The 23,373-nt window shown below is 40.6% G+C and overlaps 3 protein-coding genes across 5 annotated transcripts; all 3 read left to right on the forward strand.

The window, feature by feature from the left end:
- Positions 1–570: 570 nt before the first annotated feature.
- LOC113588198 (cell adhesion molecule 4-like) lies at positions 571–5,771 on the forward strand. The gene is made up of 5 exons (XM_027027281.2): positions 571–729; positions 2,583–2,846; positions 3,261–3,593; positions 3,965–4,192; positions 4,461–5,771. Exons 1-5 carry the CDS (start codon positions 675–677, stop codon positions 4,574–4,576), a joined length of 996 nt encoding a protein of 331 aa, XP_026883082.2. The 5' UTR covers positions 571–674; the 3' UTR covers positions 4,577–5,771.
- Positions 5,772–6,506: 735 nt separating this feature from the next.
- si:ch211-66e2.5 (hemicentin-1) lies at positions 6,507–10,589 on the forward strand. 3 transcript variants are annotated; one of them, XM_027027302.2, is made up of 5 exons: positions 6,507–6,741; positions 8,615–8,881; positions 8,999–9,331; positions 9,436–9,639; positions 10,059–10,589. In XM_027027302.2, the coding sequence occupies exons 1-5, from the start codon at positions 6,663–6,665 to the stop codon at positions 10,064–10,066; spliced, it is 891 nt and encodes a 296-aa protein (XP_026883103.2). In that variant the 5' UTR covers positions 6,507–6,662; the 3' UTR covers positions 10,067–10,589. The 3 variants fall into 3 exon arrangements, with proteins under 3 accessions (XP_026883103.2, XP_026883101.2, XP_026883102.2); XM_027027301.2 differs by having other exon boundaries at positions 6,509–6,741; positions 9,436–9,681; XM_027027300.2 differs by having other exon boundaries at positions 9,436–10,589.
- A 727-nt stretch (positions 10,590–11,316) lies between these two features.
- On the forward strand, positions 11,317–23,234 carry tyk2 (tyrosine kinase 2). The gene is made up of 24 exons (XM_027027288.2): positions 11,317–11,601; positions 13,441–13,643; positions 13,730–13,853; positions 14,077–14,209; positions 14,618–14,781; positions 15,097–15,478; positions 15,555–15,740; positions 16,080–16,237; positions 16,327–16,444; positions 16,692–16,875; positions 16,959–17,077; positions 17,213–17,380; positions 17,475–17,562; positions 17,724–17,851; positions 17,977–18,112; positions 18,558–18,709; positions 18,791–18,941; positions 19,066–19,160; positions 19,908–20,100; positions 20,263–20,381; positions 20,495–20,667; positions 21,074–21,191; positions 21,311–21,421; positions 21,510–23,234. The coding sequence occupies exons 2-24, from the start codon at positions 13,460–13,462 to the stop codon at positions 21,651–21,653; spliced, it is 3,528 nt and encodes a 1,175-aa protein (XP_026883089.1). The 5' UTR covers positions 11,317–11,601; positions 13,441–13,459; the 3' UTR covers positions 21,654–23,234.
- The last annotated feature ends 139 nt before the right edge of the window (positions 23,235–23,373 follow it).

Here is a 23,373-nt window from a genome sequence, read left to right on the forward strand (position 1 = left end):
GTATGGAATGGCTTTACACATTGTCTACAGCACAGTTCACACAGTGCACAACAGAAATTAATGTTCTGGAGTATGTTTCTATGCTCTGTTTCATTTCCATCAGTGAACAGAAGTACACCGATTTACAAATATGCTGAAAAAATGACGCCATAGTTGCAATTTGACTAGTGTCAGATCTATTAGCGTTTGAAGGCAAGAACTACATCTTACTAGTGGACTACTATTCCAAATTTGTGGAAGTGGATGAACTTAAGGACATGCAAAGGTACTTTGTTAAAAATCTGTGCAGCAAAGCACCAAAGAAGCACCTTGCACAGCTTGACTTCTGAATGAGCAAGTAGGCCTCTTCCTAGCTGAATTGCTAATGGGAAGACAAAACGGTTCATTATGATATTATTGCCTAGAAAGATTTATATATTTATTTATATTTCACTTCATTTTATTTTATTTACTATACGATTACTTTATATAATACTCTTCTACAATTGAAAGTGAAAACTTCATGAAGCTGGGTTGTCACGTAGGCTATATATATCCTCAGGAACTATTTTTGAGATGGGCGCGGTCACGTTCAAAATGCCTGGTCGGTTAACTGGTTTATGGCTATGTATTAAGGTTTTTAGAGGGCGAGGTTGTCTTTTGGAAATAACTTTCGTTCTGATCAGTGTTCCAGCATGTTTTCCCCTCCATTTCGGTTAGCGTACCTTTCAACTTATTTTATCCTCTCAGGTAGGATCCTAAACATTTGCTCACTGTTGCAGGCTTTTATATACATTTGTTGTGCTTTGTATGCACATATATAGCTAACTGCTCTCATTATTCAGTAGGCTTGTTGCACGTTGCAAACCAGTACGCTAATGTCCATTTAACATGTAGATTACACAGAATCCCCTCGAGTTCATTATATGTAACTTAAAATAGACAGCTCTTATATTTAACGTCCTCTAGTAATTGTAAGCTAAGAGATTTAAATAATGTTTTTTTGCTTTCGTTATAGGCTATTGAAGTCAGTGTATCTTAAGCGAGGTAGTATCCTGTTTTACTGAGCGAATTTCACAGCTGTTGTTTAACAAAGGCGTAAAGAACTAGGTTAATAAAGTTACGACTCAAACATTTTTGAACGTTTGATATGTCATTACATACAGTATTTGAGAACGAATTGGTGATTTAGTAATATGCATAATGCGTGTAAACTGTAGTATGGATTCTATTTAACGACTCTGAATTTAGTTACATATTTGCATCTTATTGCGATTTGTTTGGTTGCTTATTCACCGCTTATTATTGCGTAAAAATCGGTATGTAATGGGAGTGTTCATGCCGCATTCATTTGCTGCGCAGTTTATGATTTACAGACAGATGAACTAAATTAAGATGTGATCATAAATTTGTTAAAAGTTGATTATTTCTCATCCTGTTATTGTGAATGTAAAACTTTATTTCAAATATAATAAAATATTTATTTTGTAAAATATTTATTTCAATTAATTCAAAGTGTGAAATCTAATTAGACTAAGCACATTGTTTAGGTTGCGTTTCTACCATAAGGAAAACCTACTTTTAATCTGGCTTTTGGTGATTTTATACCTTCAAAAGTAGTGTTGTTCCTATATGCTAAAGACATCTTGCCATGGATGCAACTTTGAAAAGTGGGAGAAAGTTCAGTTCAGCAAAAACGTTAATCAGAAAGTTCAGCAAATCTCCAAATTTATGTTCCCTTTCACAAATCCAAAAAATCTGTTTAAATGTCCTGTTTGATTCATTTATATATGTGCACCATTACTCAATCTACCATGTTGCCAGTTAGTTTTGAGGTATGAATTTATCTTGGGCCTATCTCAAGACTAAAATCAGGTTTTTCTTACAATGGATTATGCCTTCATTACAGGGATTTAGTCTTTCAGTATGTATCTGAAATTTGCTTTTTGTATTCATTTACCTGCATACACAATAAGTCATGTTGCCAGTTACCAGTGACACATTGGGCCTTACTATGGCCCTTACTAAAATCACACGCAGAGACTTGTTCCACATTGAAAATATCCTATGTCTGGCTTGTGGTTATGTAAACTCTCAGACATGAGCTTGTGCTTCTTCGGATTAATTTGTGTACTATCATTGAATGTATTATGTTCTTGGTTAGTTTTGATGTATAAAATCACCAAGTGGAGTAAAAATGTAGCCTAAACAATTAGCATTTTGAAATGACATTATACACTTAGTATGAACTAAATAATAAATATTTTACAAAAGAAATATTTTAATTATATTTTAATCTAAATTTTAACCTATACTCTCAATATCAGGATGAAAAACAGAATCGATTCTTAACAGATGTATGATCACACCTTCATCTAATTCATCTATGTCTGTAAAGCATAAAGTGTGCAGCAAATATGTAACATTAATACTCTTTTTATGAATAAGAAACCAACTTCAGCTGCCTAATAAAAATATGTGAATAAGTAACTAAACAAATCTGAAGCTGTGAATAAATAACTAACTTATTGAATGTTGTTTCTATTTAAGTGGTAAAAATTAGTGAATTTTATAAAGAATCTTCTTCTGAAATGTTTTTCTAGCTGTTAGTGGGTCCCTTGTGCTCACACCTCCAAGACTGGTGTTAGAATATGGAGCTCCAGCCTCAGCAAACTGTTCCACTGACATCATCCCCAAGATGATGGCCTGGGAGGCCTCACAGGGATCAGTGGACCCTATGAGTGGAGTCCAGCAGCTCACCTGGACAGTGAAGAGCATTACAGAATGGGATATAAAACCACTATGTTTCATCATTGTGGGTGATTCAGGATTTCAGCAAAAGACATTTCTTCCAGTTACCATCTACAGTAAGTTATTTTTTTATTCTTGGCTTTGAGAGAAGTTGTGCAAAGCAGTGTATAGTCATACAATGGCAGAGCTTGCTGAAACATCATGAAACAGCAGTGGAATTCTATGACCCTGGTGAGAGCAGTGTCCCTACCCAAAGCTGAAATGAAACCTATACCACTGAATTTTAATACATTTTATTTGTAACATTTTATTGTAATGTTTTTCGCAAAGATCTTCCCAAGGTGATGCATCTCTGGATGTGATGAGCTTTTTTATTCTTCTATATCTTAGTGAAACACTTTGAATTGTCACTGTATATAAAATGTGTTATACAAATCAACTTTAACCTCGCAAACACTCATGTACTCTTCTAATCATGATGTTGGAAAGTGATGGCTACTTTATAGTAATAAGAACTTTTAATTTATCAGAGATTCCAGATAAAGTGTCCATCAGTTTACTGAATGACACAAGACTGATAATTGAGGGGGAAATCTACTGGCTCCAGTGTGACATCCAGAATGTTGCTCCTGTTCAGAATGTTATTGTGAACTGGTATAAAGAACAGACTCTACTGAAAAGAGACAATGTAACCAGTGAAGAAAACACCAAGGAGCCACAGAATAAGACTTCCAAACTCCAGATCAGACCAAACAGAACTGATGATGGAGCACACTACAGGTGTGAAGCAGAGTTGGAACTTGGAGCAGAAGGACTGCAGCCTCCTCCCAGACCAGCAGAACCTCTCATCATTTCTGTGGCTTGTAGGTTCTTATTTAAACTACATGCTGAACAAGGTAGCTGTAAGCTGACATGACTAAATTGACCTTATAATGCTGTTCCTGTAGGGTATGGATGTCTTTAAAATCCACATGTACAAATGTAATAGCATTGCAGAGGAGTTACCTGATAGATTTGAAGATGGCTAAGACACCAATTTCAGTACATCAAATTTACATACAATAGTTTATTGTTTAGTAGAATGTGTATTTTTTTCCATATTCTGACTCAGACCATTGTGTAATTGTGTTTATTGCTGTTACAATTTTAATGTCCTTTAAAGTGTCAACAGTGTTCACTTAGGACTGTAGTGTACTAGTGTTAAATTAGTGAAGTGTATCTCTCTTTTCCTTAGATATGCCACAGTTCCAAAATCATACAGAGATCCTATTGGATAGTGGTGAAATGATCACCTTAAACTGCACAGTGAAAGCAAACCCTCCTGCAGTGTACAATTGGATCCCAGCACATCTGAAACCTAGACCAGTCATCACATCTTCCTCTTTAGGTTTGGGAAACTACACTTGCACTGCCTCAAACCAATATGGAAATGATACTAAAGTGTTCACAATCAGGAAAAAAGGTCAGTAGGAAAACGTTTTAATTTATTTATCTTAGCTTTGCCATGCATATACCATTCCTCTTTAGTTAATACCATCACCGGGATACATACAAGCAAACAAGTTAAAGGTAGCCTAGTCCAGGTCTATTATTTTAGATTCAGCCACTTGCACTCATTCATGCTTATTCATGCTAAAAACGATCACTAAAGATTTTTGCCTAGTAAAGTTTATTTTGGATGCCTTATGCTGATTTATTTTTCACTATGTAATATCATTTGTTCCACACAGGTAGCCGTGTTGTTTTCTGGAGTATCCTGGGATCCTGCTTAGTCTTGCTTTTGGGACTGATTGCAGGTTATGTAGGCTATGTATGGCTCAAGATTTCTTCAAACTCAGTCATCTGAAGACATAGTGGTCTGCTTTTAGTGCTTTGTTTTCTGTTTTTATGTACCTGCATAATGACTGTCACTAATTTAGAGTATTCCAGTGATAAATACTAAAGCCTTGATAGGAAGGTTGCACTGTATACATCTGTAAGAATTTAATTTTAACCCAACATATATCTCAATATATATTTTAGTCTCTATTTATCCATTGGTGAATGGCCCCAAACTCATTTTGGTTTTTTATTTGTATGTGACAAATTTGTATGTATTTGTATGTGAACTTGATTTCAACTATCTCTCAGCTCCACGGTGTGTTTAGGAACAACACATTATAGTGTGTCATTTTAGAAAGAAGTTTTCTTTTCATGACAAAAGCATAATTCTGCAGTTTTGCAGGTTTCATATAGCCTGGTCTGATGTGTGACTTGGCAAAAGAGAGATCACACAGATAGTCAGTATTTCTGATGCAGCTGCAACACAGTGTGATTTGCAACAAAGGTACAAGAATGCTGGAACAATGCAGTGTAAAGCTGGAATAATTCTGTGTAAAGCTGGCACTGTTGCACTAAACACTGGGTTGTGGCAATGGCACTAGCAGCCAAAGCTGCATAAATGTAAATGAAGCCTACCTGTTTCAAGAATGTGGAACCAGGGTGTACTACTAATATGAACCCCAATTTATGTAATATTTGTAATGATGTGCTTTAAACTTTTAATTGTAAGTACCACGATTGCGTACTCATAGTTGTCAATATCCATAAGGAATTGGTATAAATTCTATGAAGTTTACATTTTATTGATTGACAAAGAGCCATATTTGATGAAATATATATAATTAGTTCAAATTGGTACTGTTTTTTTTTTCTTGTCAAAGATGTGCCTTACTGCAATAGTTACATGACTGCTACAATGGTTCCTCTATATGTTCTTGGTACCTGTGGAATTGTTCAACCAAACATTTAGGCTATATAATTTTCTCATTATATACCTTTTTTCCAAAGATGAGCTATCTTATGAACTTTAATACTTACTTTAATATCCAGGTATTTACTCTGACGTACAGCTATGAATTGCAAAGGAGTGTTGGTGCTATTGCCTTAATTTGTAATCTCCAGTTTGCCTGAATCATCTGTATCCATTGAGACAGCTAGCAATGCAATGTAAGTATGAAATGGAACTTTGCATAATAAAGGAGGAGAGTTGTGTACATGTACTGTGTGTCTAAAATGGTGTCTTCTTTTTCTGTTAATTTAAACAAGACAGCTGAGTTTCCTGCCAAAAAAACTTAGTGTATTAGCAGAGAGAGTGTTGTCATAGTAACCTGGTTACACCAAAGACTTTTAAGGCAGTATCCCAAAACACATCTTCTTCACTGTGAATAGAAAGATTTTGGACACAACAAAGCATTATTTTGAGTCAAAGTGATCTTCAGCTCAAAAGAATCCAGTCCCTTGTGCTCTGACTGTATACATGGTTCTAAGAATGAGTTTCACAGCTGTGATGTTCTAGGTTCACTGTAACAAATAGAGCGACTCTTGCTGCTTGGCTTCGAAAATGACCTAAATTCTGACACACATGTAGGTGGATTGTTCTAGTGGGTAGTACATTGGAATTCACATGACATTCCACATGTCTCTAGTAAGGGGAGAAACCACATGGTGCTCATGTTTTATGTATACAGGCAATCATTTTAAATGATCCCAATTATCCTAAACTCTGATTATTTGCTCGCAAATGCAGTATGCAGGTTCAAAATGACACATGATTTTCCGTTTATAGTCATGATGCATAATGTTGTCCCTTAGCTACAGGCCTGATTTGAATTCAAGCCTTGCAAGCCTCCCCATGCAACTGGTGTCACGTCACTGGAGGTGCTGGTTAGGCATGCGGGAGGGGAGGCTGGCAGCAATTGTTTCCCGTGGGGCGAGAGGGTGCTTTCCTGGGGGCCCCGGTCCTTTCTCGCGCCCCTTCAGACCCTTCGCTCCAGCTATAGCAAGGACAAGAGTGGCGATGCAAAGCAGCGCTTTTGTTAGCTGTCACGGCTCAGTTTTTGGGTTGCCAAGCAGCACAGAGGCGGAATTCCTCTCGTCTCCGCGCCCGGACCATGTTAGACATCAACAAATTCGCAAAGACGATGAAAAACACGTTGAAATGTTGTCTTGTTCTTTTCATTCTCCAGACAGGTAAGTCCACACAGCTGCCCGCGCCCTGAGGTGCAGATTACTGCACTGTTTTACTTTGAGATTTGTTATTACCTTGCTTTAAACAATGGGAGATTAGTTTGCAAATTTGGATGGCACTTCTGAAATTATTGTATGAACTTTCTGTGGAGAACACTACTAACAAAACTTTTAAGGTGTGTGAATGACCTTTGTGTGTATTAAAAACCCATTTTTAGGAAGTAGAGTAGAGACTGAATAACAGGGGTTTTTTTGTGTTTTCATTATTTTTTTTTATTATGGATCTAAAACAGATTTTTTATTCAGTCATTTTTTTCTGCCATTGCATAGGTACAATAACATTGTTGATGAGCCTTCCTCTTTAAGTGCAGCTATAGAAACTGAAAAAGCTATACCAGTTATACAAAAAACATAACCTAAAAAGAAGACTGAAAAAAGTGAAACAGTCTGGTGTGTGTAGAAATATAGATAAGTGCCTTGAGAGTATCACAATTTAGAACACATGTTGGCTTAATACTTTTCCTATGTGTAGCTCTTTATGTCACTATGCAGTACTGCAATGCACACAAGAGTAGCGACAGGACAACTGTATTCTGTTAGGAGCATTGACAAAGTGTATAATGTTGTTAATTAGAAAACTGAACACTGTAATATATGCTGAGTATAGAAAGCAAAGTCTGCTGAAAAAGATAATATCCAAATAAATAAGAGATAATACTCCAGAGACCAGTTTCCTGGACATGGAGTTAGCCTAGTCTTGGACTAAATTGTAATGGCAGAGGTGGTTCACCAGCAAGAGGCCATTTTTAATATAGTACTAATCTTGGTCTGGTAAACCACCCTTAGGTATTTATTGTATTTATTATAATACTTAAAGTGTCGACCTGGGAGGTATGATGAATGTCCTATAGACATCATATAGGATTGATGACCTGTGTTCTGATGTATGGGAGCAGAGAGCTAGAGGTGCAGATCACGACTGATGGTGTGGTGTCAGGGTATGGGGGTGCAGTCTGGGGTGGAATCTGGGGCAGAGTGCTGTCACTGTTGGAGGCAGCGTGAAGGCTCAAAACTTGGGAGTAGGTCCAAGTGTATGCAGTGATGGTTCATGGTCAGTACCAGCCCTGTTAAGAAGCCATTTCTGAGCCTTGTTACACAGACACAATAGTAAATATAGTATATGCCATATAGTAAAGCAGCAAACAGGCAGTGGCTGAATCATTGGCAATGGTAAAGGCCTTAAAGGAACATTGTCAGTTCTTGTCATCAATGTCTGGCAGCTTGGTACCAGACTCTTCATCCCAGGATTATGTGTTCCCTGCCTTAGCAGGTGACATCCTACACTGCTATGCAGTAGGCTAAGCTGCCCTGTTGTTTTGATGGTTTATACATCATTGCTGTATCACTTCACAAGCATAGAGAGTCCAATTTGAATGTTTAAAAGAGTCATAGAGCTCTGAAGCTATCCTTCTTGTTCCCCTACCCAAGGATCATCTTGATTCTGTTATTGACAGGTATTATTAGAGTGAGACTAGCACAGATACACAACATTGCCTTCTCCAGGTTGACGTTATTAAATTACAATCAGTCTTTACATTACATGTGCACTGAATAGATATCACAACTTAAAATAATTTCAGTCTTGAAGTGTTAAATGAGATCAGCCAAACACAAGCCTTGGCTTTAACATTGTCCAAAATTATCTAATATTGTCTAATATTGCAACCCCATCTGCTAATGACTGGCTGCAGAATCAGTATGATGATTACTGGTTACAGTATTACACTTTTGTAGAGAGTTTAATCACTTCATCAGTTTGGAAATGTGAGTGAAACAGAAATAGAAGATGTGTATGAGCATCACCAACTCTTCTCAGCATCAGGTGACAGCTGCTCTCTTGAGATCTCCCCCCCGAGAGTGGTGGTGGGCTTCGGGGAGCCGGTATCCGTCAGCTGTGTAGCCTCAAGGCCTGTGCGTGTGCTGGGGTGGGAATCAGCCATTGGTGCATTGCACACCCAGCATGACCTAACCGTACAGTGGCAGGTGGACAGCTTGATTGACTGGATCGAAGAGCCGATCTGCTATGGAGTTTTCTTCACCGCCCCCAGACAGTGTGAAGAGAAGCTCAACCTTGTTCTATACAGTATGTGCAATCCTTGACTAGTAAAATGGCTGCATGATAGGTTTACACGGATAGGTTTGATATTGTTTTTGCTCAAGACAGGTTAAAGGGCTCATTGCTGTATCATCTTCCTTTCAGAGACTCCAGATAGCATCTCCATCAGCCTGGTCAACCACACTGGGCCCATGGTAGAAGGCAGAGAGTACCAGCTTCTGTGTGAGGTGCAGAACATTGCACCTGTCCAGTATCTCACTCTGCGGTGGTACCGAGGGCAAACTGAAGTGTATAACCACACCTTCTCTGAACTGTCACCTGCCACACCAGTTCAGGTGTCCTCCACCTTGCTGATCACACCAGGTAGAGTGGAGCATGGAGCTCCATACAGGTGTGAGGCCACACTGGAACTTGGGCCAGAGGGACCGCAGCCTCCTCCAATGGTGAAGTCAGAGCCCCTCGACATTGCTGTTCACTGTATGTCCAGCCAGCCAGCCAGCCTAACTTTGACATGTGTTTGTGAGAGTATTGGTGGACACGTTGATGATTTTTGTTTTGTTTTGTTTTGAACTATTTCTCAGACCCACCTGACTTGCTCAGTCCAGAGCAGGAAGTGATAGAACTTGGAGATGGTGAGGTGATCACACTAAACTGTACGGCAGTTGGAAACCCACCTCCTCTGTATAGGTGGAGCACACCAACCCTGCTGGAGAGTGATGAGAGCCACCCACTCCTCTCTGCCCCCTCCTTGGGTATTTACACCTGTATGGCCTCCAACATTCTGGGTAAATCAAGCAAGCAGTTCATCATAAAGCCCAGATCCAAAGGTAAAACTGATGGATCTCTGGACATAAGTAAGCATATGATATGGTCAGGTACAGAGAACTAGAAGCTGACTTAGCTGACCAGGGCTGTTGACTGGACTAGGCACTGCTGTTATTACTAAAGCTGAGGTTGGCATGAAGACTATTTGACAGTTTAAATAATTATTTCAGTACTCTTCCCACTAATCTTCAGTCAGCTACATTATGATGTGTCTTATGATGTGTTTTAACATGTAGCATGTACAGTCCACTCCACATAGACATAATTCCCAATGTGTTCTGTTAAATGTTATTTAGGATGAAAAGAAAATTTTGACAAATTCTCTATGGACTTTTGACAACACAGACATGAAAGCAAATGCATTTTTTACTTCTTATAGGTGTATAATTTCAGAGACCTTTCAGGCATTTAAATGGAATGGACTTGCGGCTGGTATTCATCTCTGGATTTTGGTCCAGAAATTGCAATACATAACAGTAATTATGAGTCTTTTCTGAGTGTTTGCAGCATAATTAGTGTCTGTTTGTAGCTCTTGGAAGATGGAGGGAGTTGTGAGTTTGCATGGGTGGTGTGGCCTTCGTTATTTGTGAAAGTCTCTTGCTGTCTTGTTTTCTGGTTGTTGCTGAGCTTAAAATAAAGCTCTTTATGTCTTTGGCAAAAACATTATAAAAAGGTAAAATCTTTTAGAAAATATTTTCTGTTCTGTTAAATATACAGGTAAAACTGCTTGATTTTCTAGTGTGAAGGACATACTTTTCCAGTATCTTTTCCTGTAATATAAAACCAGAAAGATCTTTTTTTTCAGTTCTTGTTTTATGTTTCTCATTGCAGTCATGTGGTTACTGCAAAAGGTCACACCATCTGTTTCCTTAAAACAATAAAGTTCATTGTATCTGTTTCCTTAGAATAATCTACAGTTTAGTGTTTTCTTCTTATTCATATCTGATTACTAATCATACATAATGCAAAAATTAAAATACATTACTTGTGGAAAATAGATCTAAAACTTTTTAACTAGAAAAAGAAAACAAAACAAAACGTTATTGTGTCATGTAAGTGTGTCTTACTCCAAGAGCTCTATATAATTGCTTTAAAGTTAGCTGAAACATTAACTAAGTCATTCAACAGGAAAATCTCTTTCTGTGTGAGACACCGTGATTTTGCAATTTAGCATACGGCACTCATAAGACAAGTGTACAAATTAGTAGTAAAATGGTCGGAATCTACTTGTTATTAAGATATATATAGTTTACGTCAGACCACTTATAAAATATTCCCAGAAACCTGCGAGTGAAACAATTCAGTATTATCTTGTCTCGCCACCTACTGGTAATCTTCTATTTGTCCTCAATACAACTTGGTATTTGATGTTGGAGGTTTATCTTAAATAGGCGTCTCGTGTGTCGCCTTACTATTAGAGGAAGTACCAATTACAAAATAAAAGTTGTGGAACCAATTCCGGACATATTATCCTAAAAAGCATGGAAAAGCAAGAATGATAGCAGATCTTTTAAGATTTGTTTTACAAACTGCGTATGCATAGAAAGCATCGTACAGTAGCCTATGAGAAAATAAATTCTGAATAGGGACTTTTAATTTTGCAAACCACCAGGACTTGAATGACGCAGAATACTCGCGGATATTCCCAGTACGCTGATCTCCAAATAACCTATTCTGAAACTGTTCTTATGTAAACTATTTACATATCATATATAGCGAGATCACGGGATCTGCGCGAAGTCTGTGGTACTTGAATTTGGCCTTCTGTCGGGGGACCCTCCCGTATTTCGAGCGAGGCACGTAGCGAATGTCAGAGTACGTAGGTAGTTAATAAAGGCGATGCAAAGAAACTTTACACCATAAACCAGGCAAACATTGTCGAAGACAAACATTTTGGATTTCCTGTCTTGCCTGTGTGAATGGTAAGTCTTTGTTTCGGTAATTTTCAAAGAACATTTTCAATCTGTAAATTAGTTCTCTCTTGTTCAGAAAATATGTGAATCAGGAAGTAACCTTAGCATTGCAGCAGTGTTTTTATTCTTTTCATGTAGCTACTGGGTTTAGTTAATCTAGCTATATGTTTAACTACTTACCGCGTGCTTCGTTTAAAGTGTATTTGTTACTGGTATCACAGTTTTCCGTTGGATTGCTCGAATGAAGAGTGGACACTTCTGGGATTATTCCGAATTATTCCGACGAGCATGTTTCTAAACGCTGTCCATCACTGTGGACGCAATATATAAAAACCCGGGCCTGTCAGATCCATGACATTGTCGTTTTTACACTATTTAGATTGGCAATGTGATTTAAAAAGTGGAAACAACCGATCCCTTTTGCACATCATTAACCTCATTAATTTCTTAAGACATTTTATTTGAAAAGTTTCTTAATGAAGTCTGTAAGCACCCTTTAGTTTTTCCACATTAACTGTTCTACTCCAGTTATCAGCAGATCGATCTTTTTACTGGGTGGTACTGTTCCACAGCTGATCACGTTCACGTTACGCGAGCGACGTCGATGAGTCGCGCATATAGGCAGAGAGAACAGGCTAACTTGGTCCCTCGGGTCCCATGTAGTACGATTTGAGTCCTTTTGCCTGTCATAGAGAAACTGATTTCCTTTAAACTTCGAATAACCATTTATTTGTTATTCATTGTGTCAGTATTGACCTTTACCATTGTAAAAGCTTTAAATAAGTAAATTAAACCCCTAACAAATCACAATTTAAAAAAAAGTCATGTGATATAAGCATCTTGCGTTTTCTCAGTCTAGGTGACATGCACATGATCCAACATATGTATCCCCCCTCCCCCCCAGACAATATCACTATATATCTTTAACCATATCACATCAAGGATTTACTGCTGTGCATAAACACAGTATATTTTAAGGCAGTAACCATATATATCAGAATATTCCTGTTTTGTCTACATTGTGTAGCTAGCCTACTGTTAAGTGCTGGAATGAATTGTTGACTTCAGAGGCTGGCCTCTTTGGTCACATTTTTATCACAGATCACCCGCCCATGCTGTTTGATATGCCTCTCCTCTGGTTTTGGTCGTTTTGACACACATACACAGAGACTAAACATTGTGAAACATATATTTGGGTTTTTAAAATTTGCATGTTTAGTAAGTTTGAGTGATTTGTGTGTGTGTGTGTATGTCAATAAGCTGTAGTGGTAACCTTGGCCTAAGAGCAGTACAGTATTGATGCCCAGAGAAAAATTCATTTTCTTTCAAAATTTCCATAGTATAAATATATGGTATTTTACAGTACAGTACATTACACAACAGTGCTGGGTGATCCACCCATTAACCCATAATCAAAAATATGCTTACTGGGTCAAAGTGTCCTTTTATTGCCAAACTGCAAATAAGATGTTAGTTTCTTCACTTGTGTGATAAGAGCCTAATCAAATAAAAGAAGGAAATTTGATCCTGTTTTTTCCCCTTCCATTAAGCACTTTGCATAAAAAATAGCCATATATAATGCCATTATCCCTGACCACTACTTCGGTGTCAGTTTACAAACTCTATAACCTAACGGGACAGAACTCATCACGAATTACAAATGAGAAATCCAACACGCAAATGGGCTTAATGAAGCCCTGTGATTTTCACTGATACCAGTGTATTATTTCTCTTTGTGAAAATGCATCGATACAAATCATGTCTAGTATGCTCATGAGCCCCGTGGCATCCTGTGGCTCTGGTTCTGATGGACTGAGATGGAATGTTGTTCTCTGTTCCTGGTGACAGGTGTGAAAGTGAATGGAGAATGTCTAGACGTGGGTGCTTCAAGAGTGCAACGCGAGAGACGTCCACGGGGTTGTGCGAAGCGCCCCCTGGGCCGGGCATTCATGTGTATCTCTTCTGGACCAAAAGTGGAGATTGCTACTTGAATCACCAGGATGGAGAGGTGACGGCCGAGGAGCTCACCATCCAGGCAGCAGAGGCTGTGGGTAAGAGCTCGGAGCAGAGATTGGAGTCAGCATGCTGTTCAGCAAGGGAAGAGATGTGACGGTGCTGCCTTTGCTGTTCTATGCAGGTATCACGCCTGTCTGCCATGCCCTGTTCGCGCTCTACGACCCAGAGGCTTGCTGTTGGTACAGTCCAAACCACAAATTCAACGCTGAAAGCAAGTTACGCCTGATACTTCACTTCCGCATGAGGTGTGTGTGACTGCGTGTGTTTGTGTGCACATGCTTGGATGTGTGTTTTTGTGTGCTTGTATGTTTTTAGGTCACCATGAATTATGCAAGCTCCCCCAGTACTAAGAATAACAGTGTTTGGATGGGGCCTGTGGATGATTTAAAAAAGCAGAACAGAGCATTCGGCAGTGCTGCAGGTCTGAGAAGATGTTTACTGACATCCATGCTGATGTGGGACGCACAGGTTCTACTTTCGGAACTGGCATGGACTGAGTGAGAAGGAACCGACAGTGGTCCGCTATGCCCTTCGCAGTGGAAGTGAGCAGAGCAGCGTGCCCCTGCTGGAGATCACCTCTCTGGAGTACCTCTTCGCTCAGGTGTGGCTCAAAAGCCTTCTCATTTCAAAGGCCACTCTTAGTGTATGGGCATGTTTGGACATGCGCGCACCTGTGTGTCTGTGTGTGTGTGTCTTGTTTACATATATTTATATTTGAGGAACTTACTTTGCCATGTGGTTGAGGCACTGTATATAAAGGGTTTTGTTTGTATTGCTTTTAGCAGTGTTTTAAATCTCACTTCAGCATGATCCCAAAGTAGCACCGGCACCATGTTATAGTAGCACCATGTTCTGTGAACATTTTTTTTTTCTCCTTTCTTTTCTACCAAGTTTTCAAATTCACATGCTTTGCATTGTTTGAATATACAGTTTTCTTCACATTTTCAAATTTTGTATGATTGTTTTTCGTTTATTTGTTGTTGCAATCGTGTCCATTGATTGGCCATAGGCGAAGTGTGATTTTGTAAATGACGTGGCAGCGCTGGAGGATGTGCAGGGTGAGGAGGAGCGGAGCTCCTTCAAGAATGAGAGTCTGGGCCTGGCCGTGCTGCACCTGTCTCACAAAGCCCTGCAGAGTGGTTCCTCACTACAGGAAGTTGCCAGGCACACCAGGTGTGAGCTGCATTTTCATAACCACAGAAATACAAAAGCAACTTATCTGTGAAAAAGGACTGAAGATCTGTAATGGCTTTGTACATGTAAATAAAAAAGGGGGAAATAAACCCTGACTGGATCAGCTTGAAGAAGGAGGTATTGCAGTCTGCCCATAAGTCATATTGTGTGGGCTGAGCGGCAATACGACTTAGCAGCTGTAATCACCTAAGGGCAAATGAAAAGAAATTAATTAGTGAATGAAAAGCCAATGAATGCAGGATGTGGGAATCCAAGGGGCTGATTTGTTTTTGTTTGATGTTGTTTTCCCTGAAGCTTCCTTCGCTGCATCCCCCGCTCGTTTTCCCACCATATCGCCCGCGACAACGTGCTGACAAAATTTCGCATTCGGCGCGTGTTCTCCGAGTTTGTGCGCAGCTTCCAGCAGCACACGGTGGGGCAGGGTCGACTGGGGCCTCAGGAAGTCATGTACAAGTACCTGTCCACGTTGGAGCGCTTGGCCCCACGCTTTGGCACCGAGACCTTCTCCATCTTCCACTTGGTCCTACGTCCCCATGGTGATGGCAGTGGCTCCTACCTGAATGCTTCGCGGATGCAGGAGCCAGCCGAGGCAGAGGGGGTGTGCGGGCTGCCCTCCCATGAGCTCACGGTGTCCGGTACCAAGGGCATCCACTGGAGAAAGCTCCTGCCACAAAGGGTAGGTCTCAACTCTGCCACCAGGAGGTGCTGTGGCAGTCCTGCTTGTCTGGTACTCACTGTGGGTTGTGTTGCAGGCACAGGAGAACAGTTACCTGGGGAATGACTACTTGGACAACAGGAAGCACAGGGGGCAACAGGTCCGGCAGCAGGAGATGGACACGGTGGAAGAGTTGAAGCACTTCTGTGACTTCCCAGAAATCTCGCACATTGCCATCATGGGAACGAATGTCTGTATTAGCCGACAAGACAACTATGCAATGGTGAGAATGTGAACATACACTTTTTACTCATATGTCTACTGCTAACATGAAGAAAGTGATTAAAATTTAAATTATGAAACTATTGCTTGTGTCTTGAAATTCTAAGCATCTGTGTCCCATACTTATCCTTTATTCTTCACTCAATGTGATCATTGCAAAAACTTGCAACAGTATGTCAAATCTCAGTAAAACATCTGTCCAATCCACAGACACATGTCTAGGTTTTCCATTGTTGACATTCTGGCTTTAACATCCACTATACACCTCTGGCTTTCAGTGGGGTATGGGTTTTTGTGGGAAACGTAGGTGTGGTGTATGACTCATTGTGCTGTGGTGCAGGACTTGCGTCTGAGGTCCAGCCTCGATGCTCGCTCTCTGGTCTCCTTGCTCGACGGCTACTTCCGTCTTACTGCAGACGCGCATCACTACCTCTGCCATGAGGTGGCACCTCCAAGAGTGGTTCTGAGTGAGGCCAACGGACTGCACGGACCCATTCTGTATGGCTGGTGTATACATATTCTACCATAACTTTAATGATACCTTTTTTGTGCGGCACTGACATGTTCTGTGTGTGTTATCTCCTTAGCGACGAGTTTGTACTTCAGAAGCTGAAGAAGGAGGCGGCAGATGCAGGCGCATTCGTTGTGCGCTGGAGTGTGGTAGACTACCGACGCATCATACTGGCAGTTCTAAGTAGGACGGAGGTGCTGATCATTTCACGCCGATCTTTCATGCTGCTTTCAACAAAAAAAAGAATAAGCAGTCATTCTCTTAAAAACACTCTAAAGACGCACACGTTGTGGGTTTTTTGTGGGTTTCATTGTCTGAAACCTCAGGTATGGTGCAAATGCACTTACATTACAATTAAGGGAATAGAATTTGTAAGATGGAGACTATGCTGTACTATGGCTGTGGTTTTTGAGCATCTGTGGACATAATTGTTCCCTGTAGGATGGACGGAGTCCCACACACAAGCAGTTCAGGATCATGCAGACGAACTCTATGTTTACACTTGAGGGTTGGGGGCGTGAGTTCTCCAGCGTGAAGGAACTCACAGACAACCTGAAAACCTTTGTGCTCAAGTCTGGCCAAGACTGCTTCACTGTGAAGAAGTGCTGTCTGCCCAGACCTGCAGGTGGAGATGTGCTTTGGCCTTACTGTTGTTTTGGACACCTCGAGTGTGATCCCAATAAAGGAACTGGCCTATTTGCATTACAGAGCTGTCTAACCTCCTGGTGATGAGGCATGGAATGAGCAGCAGTGCCAAGCCAGTCTCTGAAACCCTAAACCTGTGCCAGCTGAGGTTCCATCAGATTAAGGACAAAGAGATAACACAGGTTAGTCTTATCACATCTCATCTCAGCTCCATGTTCATATTAGGAGCTGATCCGTTATTGCTTTTACATCAGACAACTATTAGCCAATGTTTAGCTCTTTTTGTTTGTTTCTTTATTTCCCAATTTGCTTATAAGGAACAGCACTTGGGACGTGGTACCAGAACCAACATCTATTCAGGCCATTTGATGGTCCATGGCGGGACAGAAGATGACGAAGATGAGTGGAACAACAACCACTCAAAGAGCAAAGGCATCCGTGTGGTGCTGAAGATCCTGGACCAGAGTCACAAAGACATAGCTCTGGTGAGAGGACCCAGGTCCCCTTCAGTACCTAACACACAAACATGTGACTTTCAGAGCTAAGAAATTCCTTCACCTGTAATCTGTTGTTTTGTAGGCATTCTTTGAGACAGCTAGCCTGATGAGTCAGGTGTCTCATTGTCACTTGGTCTTCGTACATGGTGTTTCAGTCAAGGGATCTGAGAGTGAGTGCCCTAACTGGAGTTCTTTTGAGCCCCACCCACTCCCCCAGAATCCCCTGAGCCCCACGTGCTGCAGCTGCAACCCTTCTCACACTTTATTATGGAATAGTAATGCGTAAATCACCTAAACTCCGTTCACTTCCAACCCTTTGGACTCTGAACAGACATCATGGTGGAGGAGTTTGTCGAGTTTGGCCCCTTAGATGTCTTCCTGCACAAAGAGAAGGCGCGTGTGACCCCTCAGTGGAAATTCACGGTGGCGAAACAGCTGGCCAGTGCTCTGTGCTACCTTGTAAGCCATGCAGTAGTTATCAGAATAAAAGTATTTCTGGTTAAATTCATCTGATGAAATCCATTCACTGACTCCAACCGTACAGTGATTGGCAATGTATTCTCATTATTTTCTTTCCAATGCAGGAAACAAAGAGATTGGTTCATGGGAATGTCTGTGCAAAGAACATTCTGGTTGTTCGTAAAGGTCTGGAAGAAAACACATTTCCATTTGTGAAGTTGAGTGACCCAGGCATCGCGCTTACTGCCCTCTCACGTGGAGGTACAGGACACTCAGAAGCTGTATTCTGTTTAATGATGAAGCAGATATAATGAAGCAGGATATTCTGTTGAACTGGATAAATTAAGACAAGTTAGGACACTGTAATATCAGCATGATGGTCTGGTTAACTGTGATTTGAGCAGCCCGCTGAGAACACTGTGTTCTTCTGTCTGAGACATGACTCGGGTTACCGTGGTCATCTTTATCACCCTGTTTACCTCATCATATTTCTTTTTTATTTTTACTTAGTCAGTGGTTGAACAGGAAGCCCAGTGCGAACCACTTCCTGATGGTGGTGTTTATTTCCTCTGTTCGTGCACATTTTAATAATGCCTGATGGTGGTGTAGCGTGGGAGGCATCTGGTGCGCTTTGCTGGAGGGTTGAGCATGTGTGTGTTTTTTTTTGTTTTGTTTTGTTTTTTTCCTCTCTCCCCCGCTTCTGTAGAGCGAGTGGAGCGTATTCCATGGATTGCTCCGGAATGTGTGCCCTGTGGGGCTCTGCTGGGCAGCGCTGCAGATAAGTGGAGCTTTGGAGCCACACTGCTAGAAATCTGCAACAACGGAGATTTGGCCATGAGTGGCAGCACATTGCCAGAGGTGTGTGATCCGCATCCTGCCGTAGGACCCCCGTCTGTGTAGCCCACACATGGCTAACCCCATGCTGTGCTCTCTTCACAGAAAGAGCGCTTCTATGAGACGCAGAGCCGTCTAGCCGTGCCTTCGTCCCAAGAGCTGGCTAGCTTCATCAGCATGTGTCTGACTTATGACCCTGCCACCAGGCCATCCTTCAGAACTATTCTGCGAGAGCTGACAGAGATACAGATTAAGAGTGGGTATTGTTTGTCATGAGCTGTGTCACTGGTCACTTTTGGCCCATCTTGAACTGAATTTGATGCATCCTCATTTGAATATTTCCAAGTTTTCTTTTTAATGTCATGCTTCTCTAATAACAGACCCAGACATTTCTTCAGATTGTGAGGCACTTCCGGACAGAGATCCCAGTATTTTCCTGAAACGGCACCTGAAGAAGATCCGGGACCTCGGAGAGGTCAGCTTGCTGTGGTTGCGGAGTAGCATTTGTTACAACCCAAGTCTAGGCAGCGTAGCCATAACAGAAACACTGAGTAATAACTGAGCCATGTGGAATATGAATTAAAAGGACCCAAAGCAAAAGCTATATGATGAAAAGTGATGTATTGTACTGTCACAATAACACACTCTGGTGAATCATCAGGAGTGGTTAAAGTGCCAAAACAATAAACAAAACCCACTACAAAATAAACACCACACCTATCTACCCTAAATAAAAAACCTATAAAATCTTACAATGTCTTCACACATGGCTCACAGAAACAATTAGTAAGACAGGATACATACGGAAACTGGGAGGACACAAACACAAGGCTAACACACGCAAGCTTACCACGGGGATAACAAATGAAGTTATCAACATAAGGGCTACTAAGCTAACAGGGTGATACAGCATAACACAGACAAGTTTAAAGAAGCTAAGCAAAAACTAGAACAAGTACAAAGCGGAATCTGAGCTAGAGAAGTTGAGCCATGAGAAGCCATCTTTAGTCTTCCAACTAGGTCCATATATAGGCCACCTTGATACATGGGGAGGAGGCAGTAATGAGACAGCAGTAGTATCCAAGTACTGAACTGGAGCACAGTCATTAAGAAAGGAGCACAGCAGCCTTAGCAGCCAAGGGGCACATTCAACATGCTTATTGCCTTGCAGTACATTTTGGTTTATTCTTTGTTTCTGAACTTTCTGATGGTCTTCCCTCAGGGCCATTTTGGGAAGGTGATGCTGTACGTGTACGACCCTGCTAATGACGGTACTGGAGAGTACGTGGCATTGAAGACTCTGAAGCAGGAGGGAGGGAATCACCTGCATGACTCCTGGATGAAGGAGATTGAAATCCTCAAGTCGCTCTATCATAACAACATTGTCAAGTACAAAGGCTGCTGCAGTGAACTGGGTGAGAGTTGGGTTGGTTTTTCTTCCACTTCTAGTGGGATTGTCTCTCAGTAGACATGCCTGATGGCTCCAGAGGAAAAAGGGAAGTGTTCACAGCCTCTGCCAGATGGTGGCTAATTGTGCTGTGGTGTAATTATTCATGTGTGTGGTTGTGGTTTGGCAGGTGGACAGGTTGTTCAGCTGATCATGGAGTATCTTCCACTGGGCAGTCTTCGCGAGTACCTGCCCAAACATCGTCTTGGAGTCGCACAGAGTCTGCTCTTTGCACAGCAGATCTGCCAGGTGGGCCAGGAGTTTCACTCTAACCATAAATCATAAGCAAACAACTTTGATTCCTAAATTGAAGCAGTCCATAAAATGAAATGGGTAATCGCCAGTGTCCTGTCTTTCCACAGGGGATGGATTACCTCCACTCGAAGAGATATATCCATCGGGATTTGGCTGCCCGTAACGTTCTGGTAGAGAATGAGGGTGTGGTGAAGATTGGTGACTTTGGACTGACGAAGTACATTCCTGAAGGGGAGATCTACTATCGCGTTCGTGAAGATGGCGACAGCCCTGTGTTCTGGTATATCTGAGTAGCAAGAAAATTGGCAATGTTTGTGTCTTAACTCTAATCACAGAGATCACAGGAGAAACTTGCAGTTCAGAATACAGTAAAATTACTGTAAAATCAATGTCTGTAAACTATATACAGTGTATTTCAAACAGTTCTGCTGTGGAACGCAGATCAAAATACACAATATTAATCATTCTGATGTTTGATGAGGGGGAAAAAGAAACATTTCAAACAAGCCTACAGTGAATTGAACAACTCATAATGAGGTTCCTTTCCAAACACATTGAGACTGGGGCTCATATTATTTTAACTCAGCAGAATCAGTTAACATAATCTTGAGAGTTTTTGGCCAAATCCACTGAAGAGCAGTGTTGTTTTTCTAAATGGAAAGGTTCTACTGTCTTTTGCTTTTCAGGTATGCCATAGAGTGTCTGAAGGAAAGTAAGTTTTCCTTCTCCTCTGATGTCTGGTCTTTTGGTGTGACGCTCTATGAGATTTTGACACTCTGTGACCATCGTCAAAGTCCACCAATGGTGAGATGGCTGATTTTGTATTTTTATCTTTTTTTTATGTAATGATTTGTTTTTATATGAGTGTAGAGCATTTGTTAAACAGAGTATTGATTTTGCATAAATGGCTGTGCTCTCTGTAGAAATATGTTGAGATGATGGGGATGGTACAAGGTCAGATGACTGTGATGAAACTGATTAACCTTCTGGAAAAACACAGACGACTGCCCTGCCCACGAGACTGCCCACATGAGGTAGTGAACCAAAGCCAGAACCCATTCACAGTTACACGTGGTAGCGCCTCACATGCTGGTCCGGCTGAACTCCCTGGCCTCATTCCAGGTGTACATGCTGATGGAGCAGTGCTGGGACTTCACGCCTGTGCATCGGCCTACGTTCAGGTCCCTGGCCGAGTGTTTGGAGGATGTCCGCCGCACGTACGAGCAGCAGCCCACTGTGTGCCTGGCCCAGGTTAACCAGCACTGACCACCTTTCTCTTGATACCTGCCAGGTTTGCACCCAGGAACCTTACAACACTTTCCTGAAGATGCCACTGTGCTGTTAGCATTACTTATAGAACAGATGTCGCTTCCTTGTTACAGTAACAAATCAAGCCTCTCTGCTCCTTGGGTATTCTTTATGCCAGTACTTTTGTATGAACGAGGTCAATTCAGTGGTGCGACTTTGTTCATTTCTAAATGTGACAATGTGTATTGTAAACAGAGCAACGTTTGTTTGGATGAGTGTGTTAAAGGTTTATTTCTTAATTTCTCAAGGCTGCCTTAAAATGCATACCAAACTTCTTTTCCTTCTAATTTTAATTTAATTTTTTTTTTTTTTTTTTTATTTAAAAAAAATTTGTTAATTAAATGTCTAGAAAATATAAGACAAAGTCTTTACCTGTTGTGGAAGGGCTTACTAGCTGAGACTGTTTTTCTAATCTGCACCTTACTTTACTTAGAAACTGGAACTGTTGCTTTGTGAATCTTTTAAAATGTTTCTGAACAATTATCATTTATATTTATTTTATCCTTTTGTAAAATACTACCCTTAACTCCTAAAGGATAGCCACAGTATTTTTTAAAGTTATATTACTTTAATTAGAATGTCTGTTTCACTGGGATGGTATTCACTTGATCACCACAGACACTTATCGCCATGCCTGAGGCTGTGTTTAACAGCTAGTTGTGTTTAACAGTGGGACATGGTTCTACACACTCACTTTTGATAAAATATACCTGTTTCAAAACTGCTAAAGTAAAGCAATTTGTCTCACAAAATAACACATGGTAACCAGATTGAATTTATTTTTTATTTTTTTTTTAATAAAAATGTATTAAATGAAGTGCAAGCATCCTACATTATATTGTCACTGGAGAGTAATGAAAATCCTACTTCCTGTTAGAAAATGGTGCCAGTTACTCTTATTTTCTCTCATTTCTCTTATTTTGAAATAAGTTTATGAATAGGCCAACAGGGGGTGTGTTATGGACCAGGCCAATGAAGCTGGTGCACAAGTCCTCTGACTACCAGTGGTCCCATGCAGTCCTAAATAACCTGATGTTCATATAGATTTAGCACTTGAATATGAGCCTGTGGTGCCACTGTAAGTACAATGTGAAACAGATGAAGAAATGTCTATGGGCTTTTTGTTGGTTATGGTCAAGTACTGCTAGTGCCCTTAAATTTAATAATAGTTCAAAAACACTTGTGGCCATATAGGGCACCAATAATGCATTCCTGGGGCCTACATTTGGAAATCACAGGTTTTGCAAAATAGTGATTTTTAACATCAGACATGTATAAATAAATGCCTTTGATAAATACCCATAAGCACTGTATAAGTAAATGCCCTTAATGAATTATGTGTTCTAACATTTGGTGGAGAATGAATGTCTTACTGCCCCAGTGCCTGCGGTGACCAACAATATGCTATTACAGTAAACAAACAAAAAACAACATGAAATTTACTTTTAAAAATACTGTTATCTGTAACTGCACGTGTATGATATATAGCTCTGTGCAACACTGCAAATGAAAGTCCTTAAATAAAAGTCTCTGCTCATCTTTTTTTGCCATTTCGAATTTATCACATCTGATATGCTTGCACTCCACAACGCGAAATAATGATTTTACGATTTATTCATTTTTGATTGCTGAGACATTTCCCGACAGGTCTACTAAAAAGAGATTGACAGATAGGGTT

Source organism: Electrophorus electricus, chromosome 8 (genome assembly GCF_013358815.1).
Source record: "Electrophorus electricus isolate fEleEle1 chromosome 8, fEleEle1.pri, whole genome shotgun sequence".
Taxonomy (NCBI): Eukaryota; Metazoa; Chordata; class Actinopteri; order Gymnotiformes; family Gymnotidae; genus Electrophorus; species Electrophorus electricus.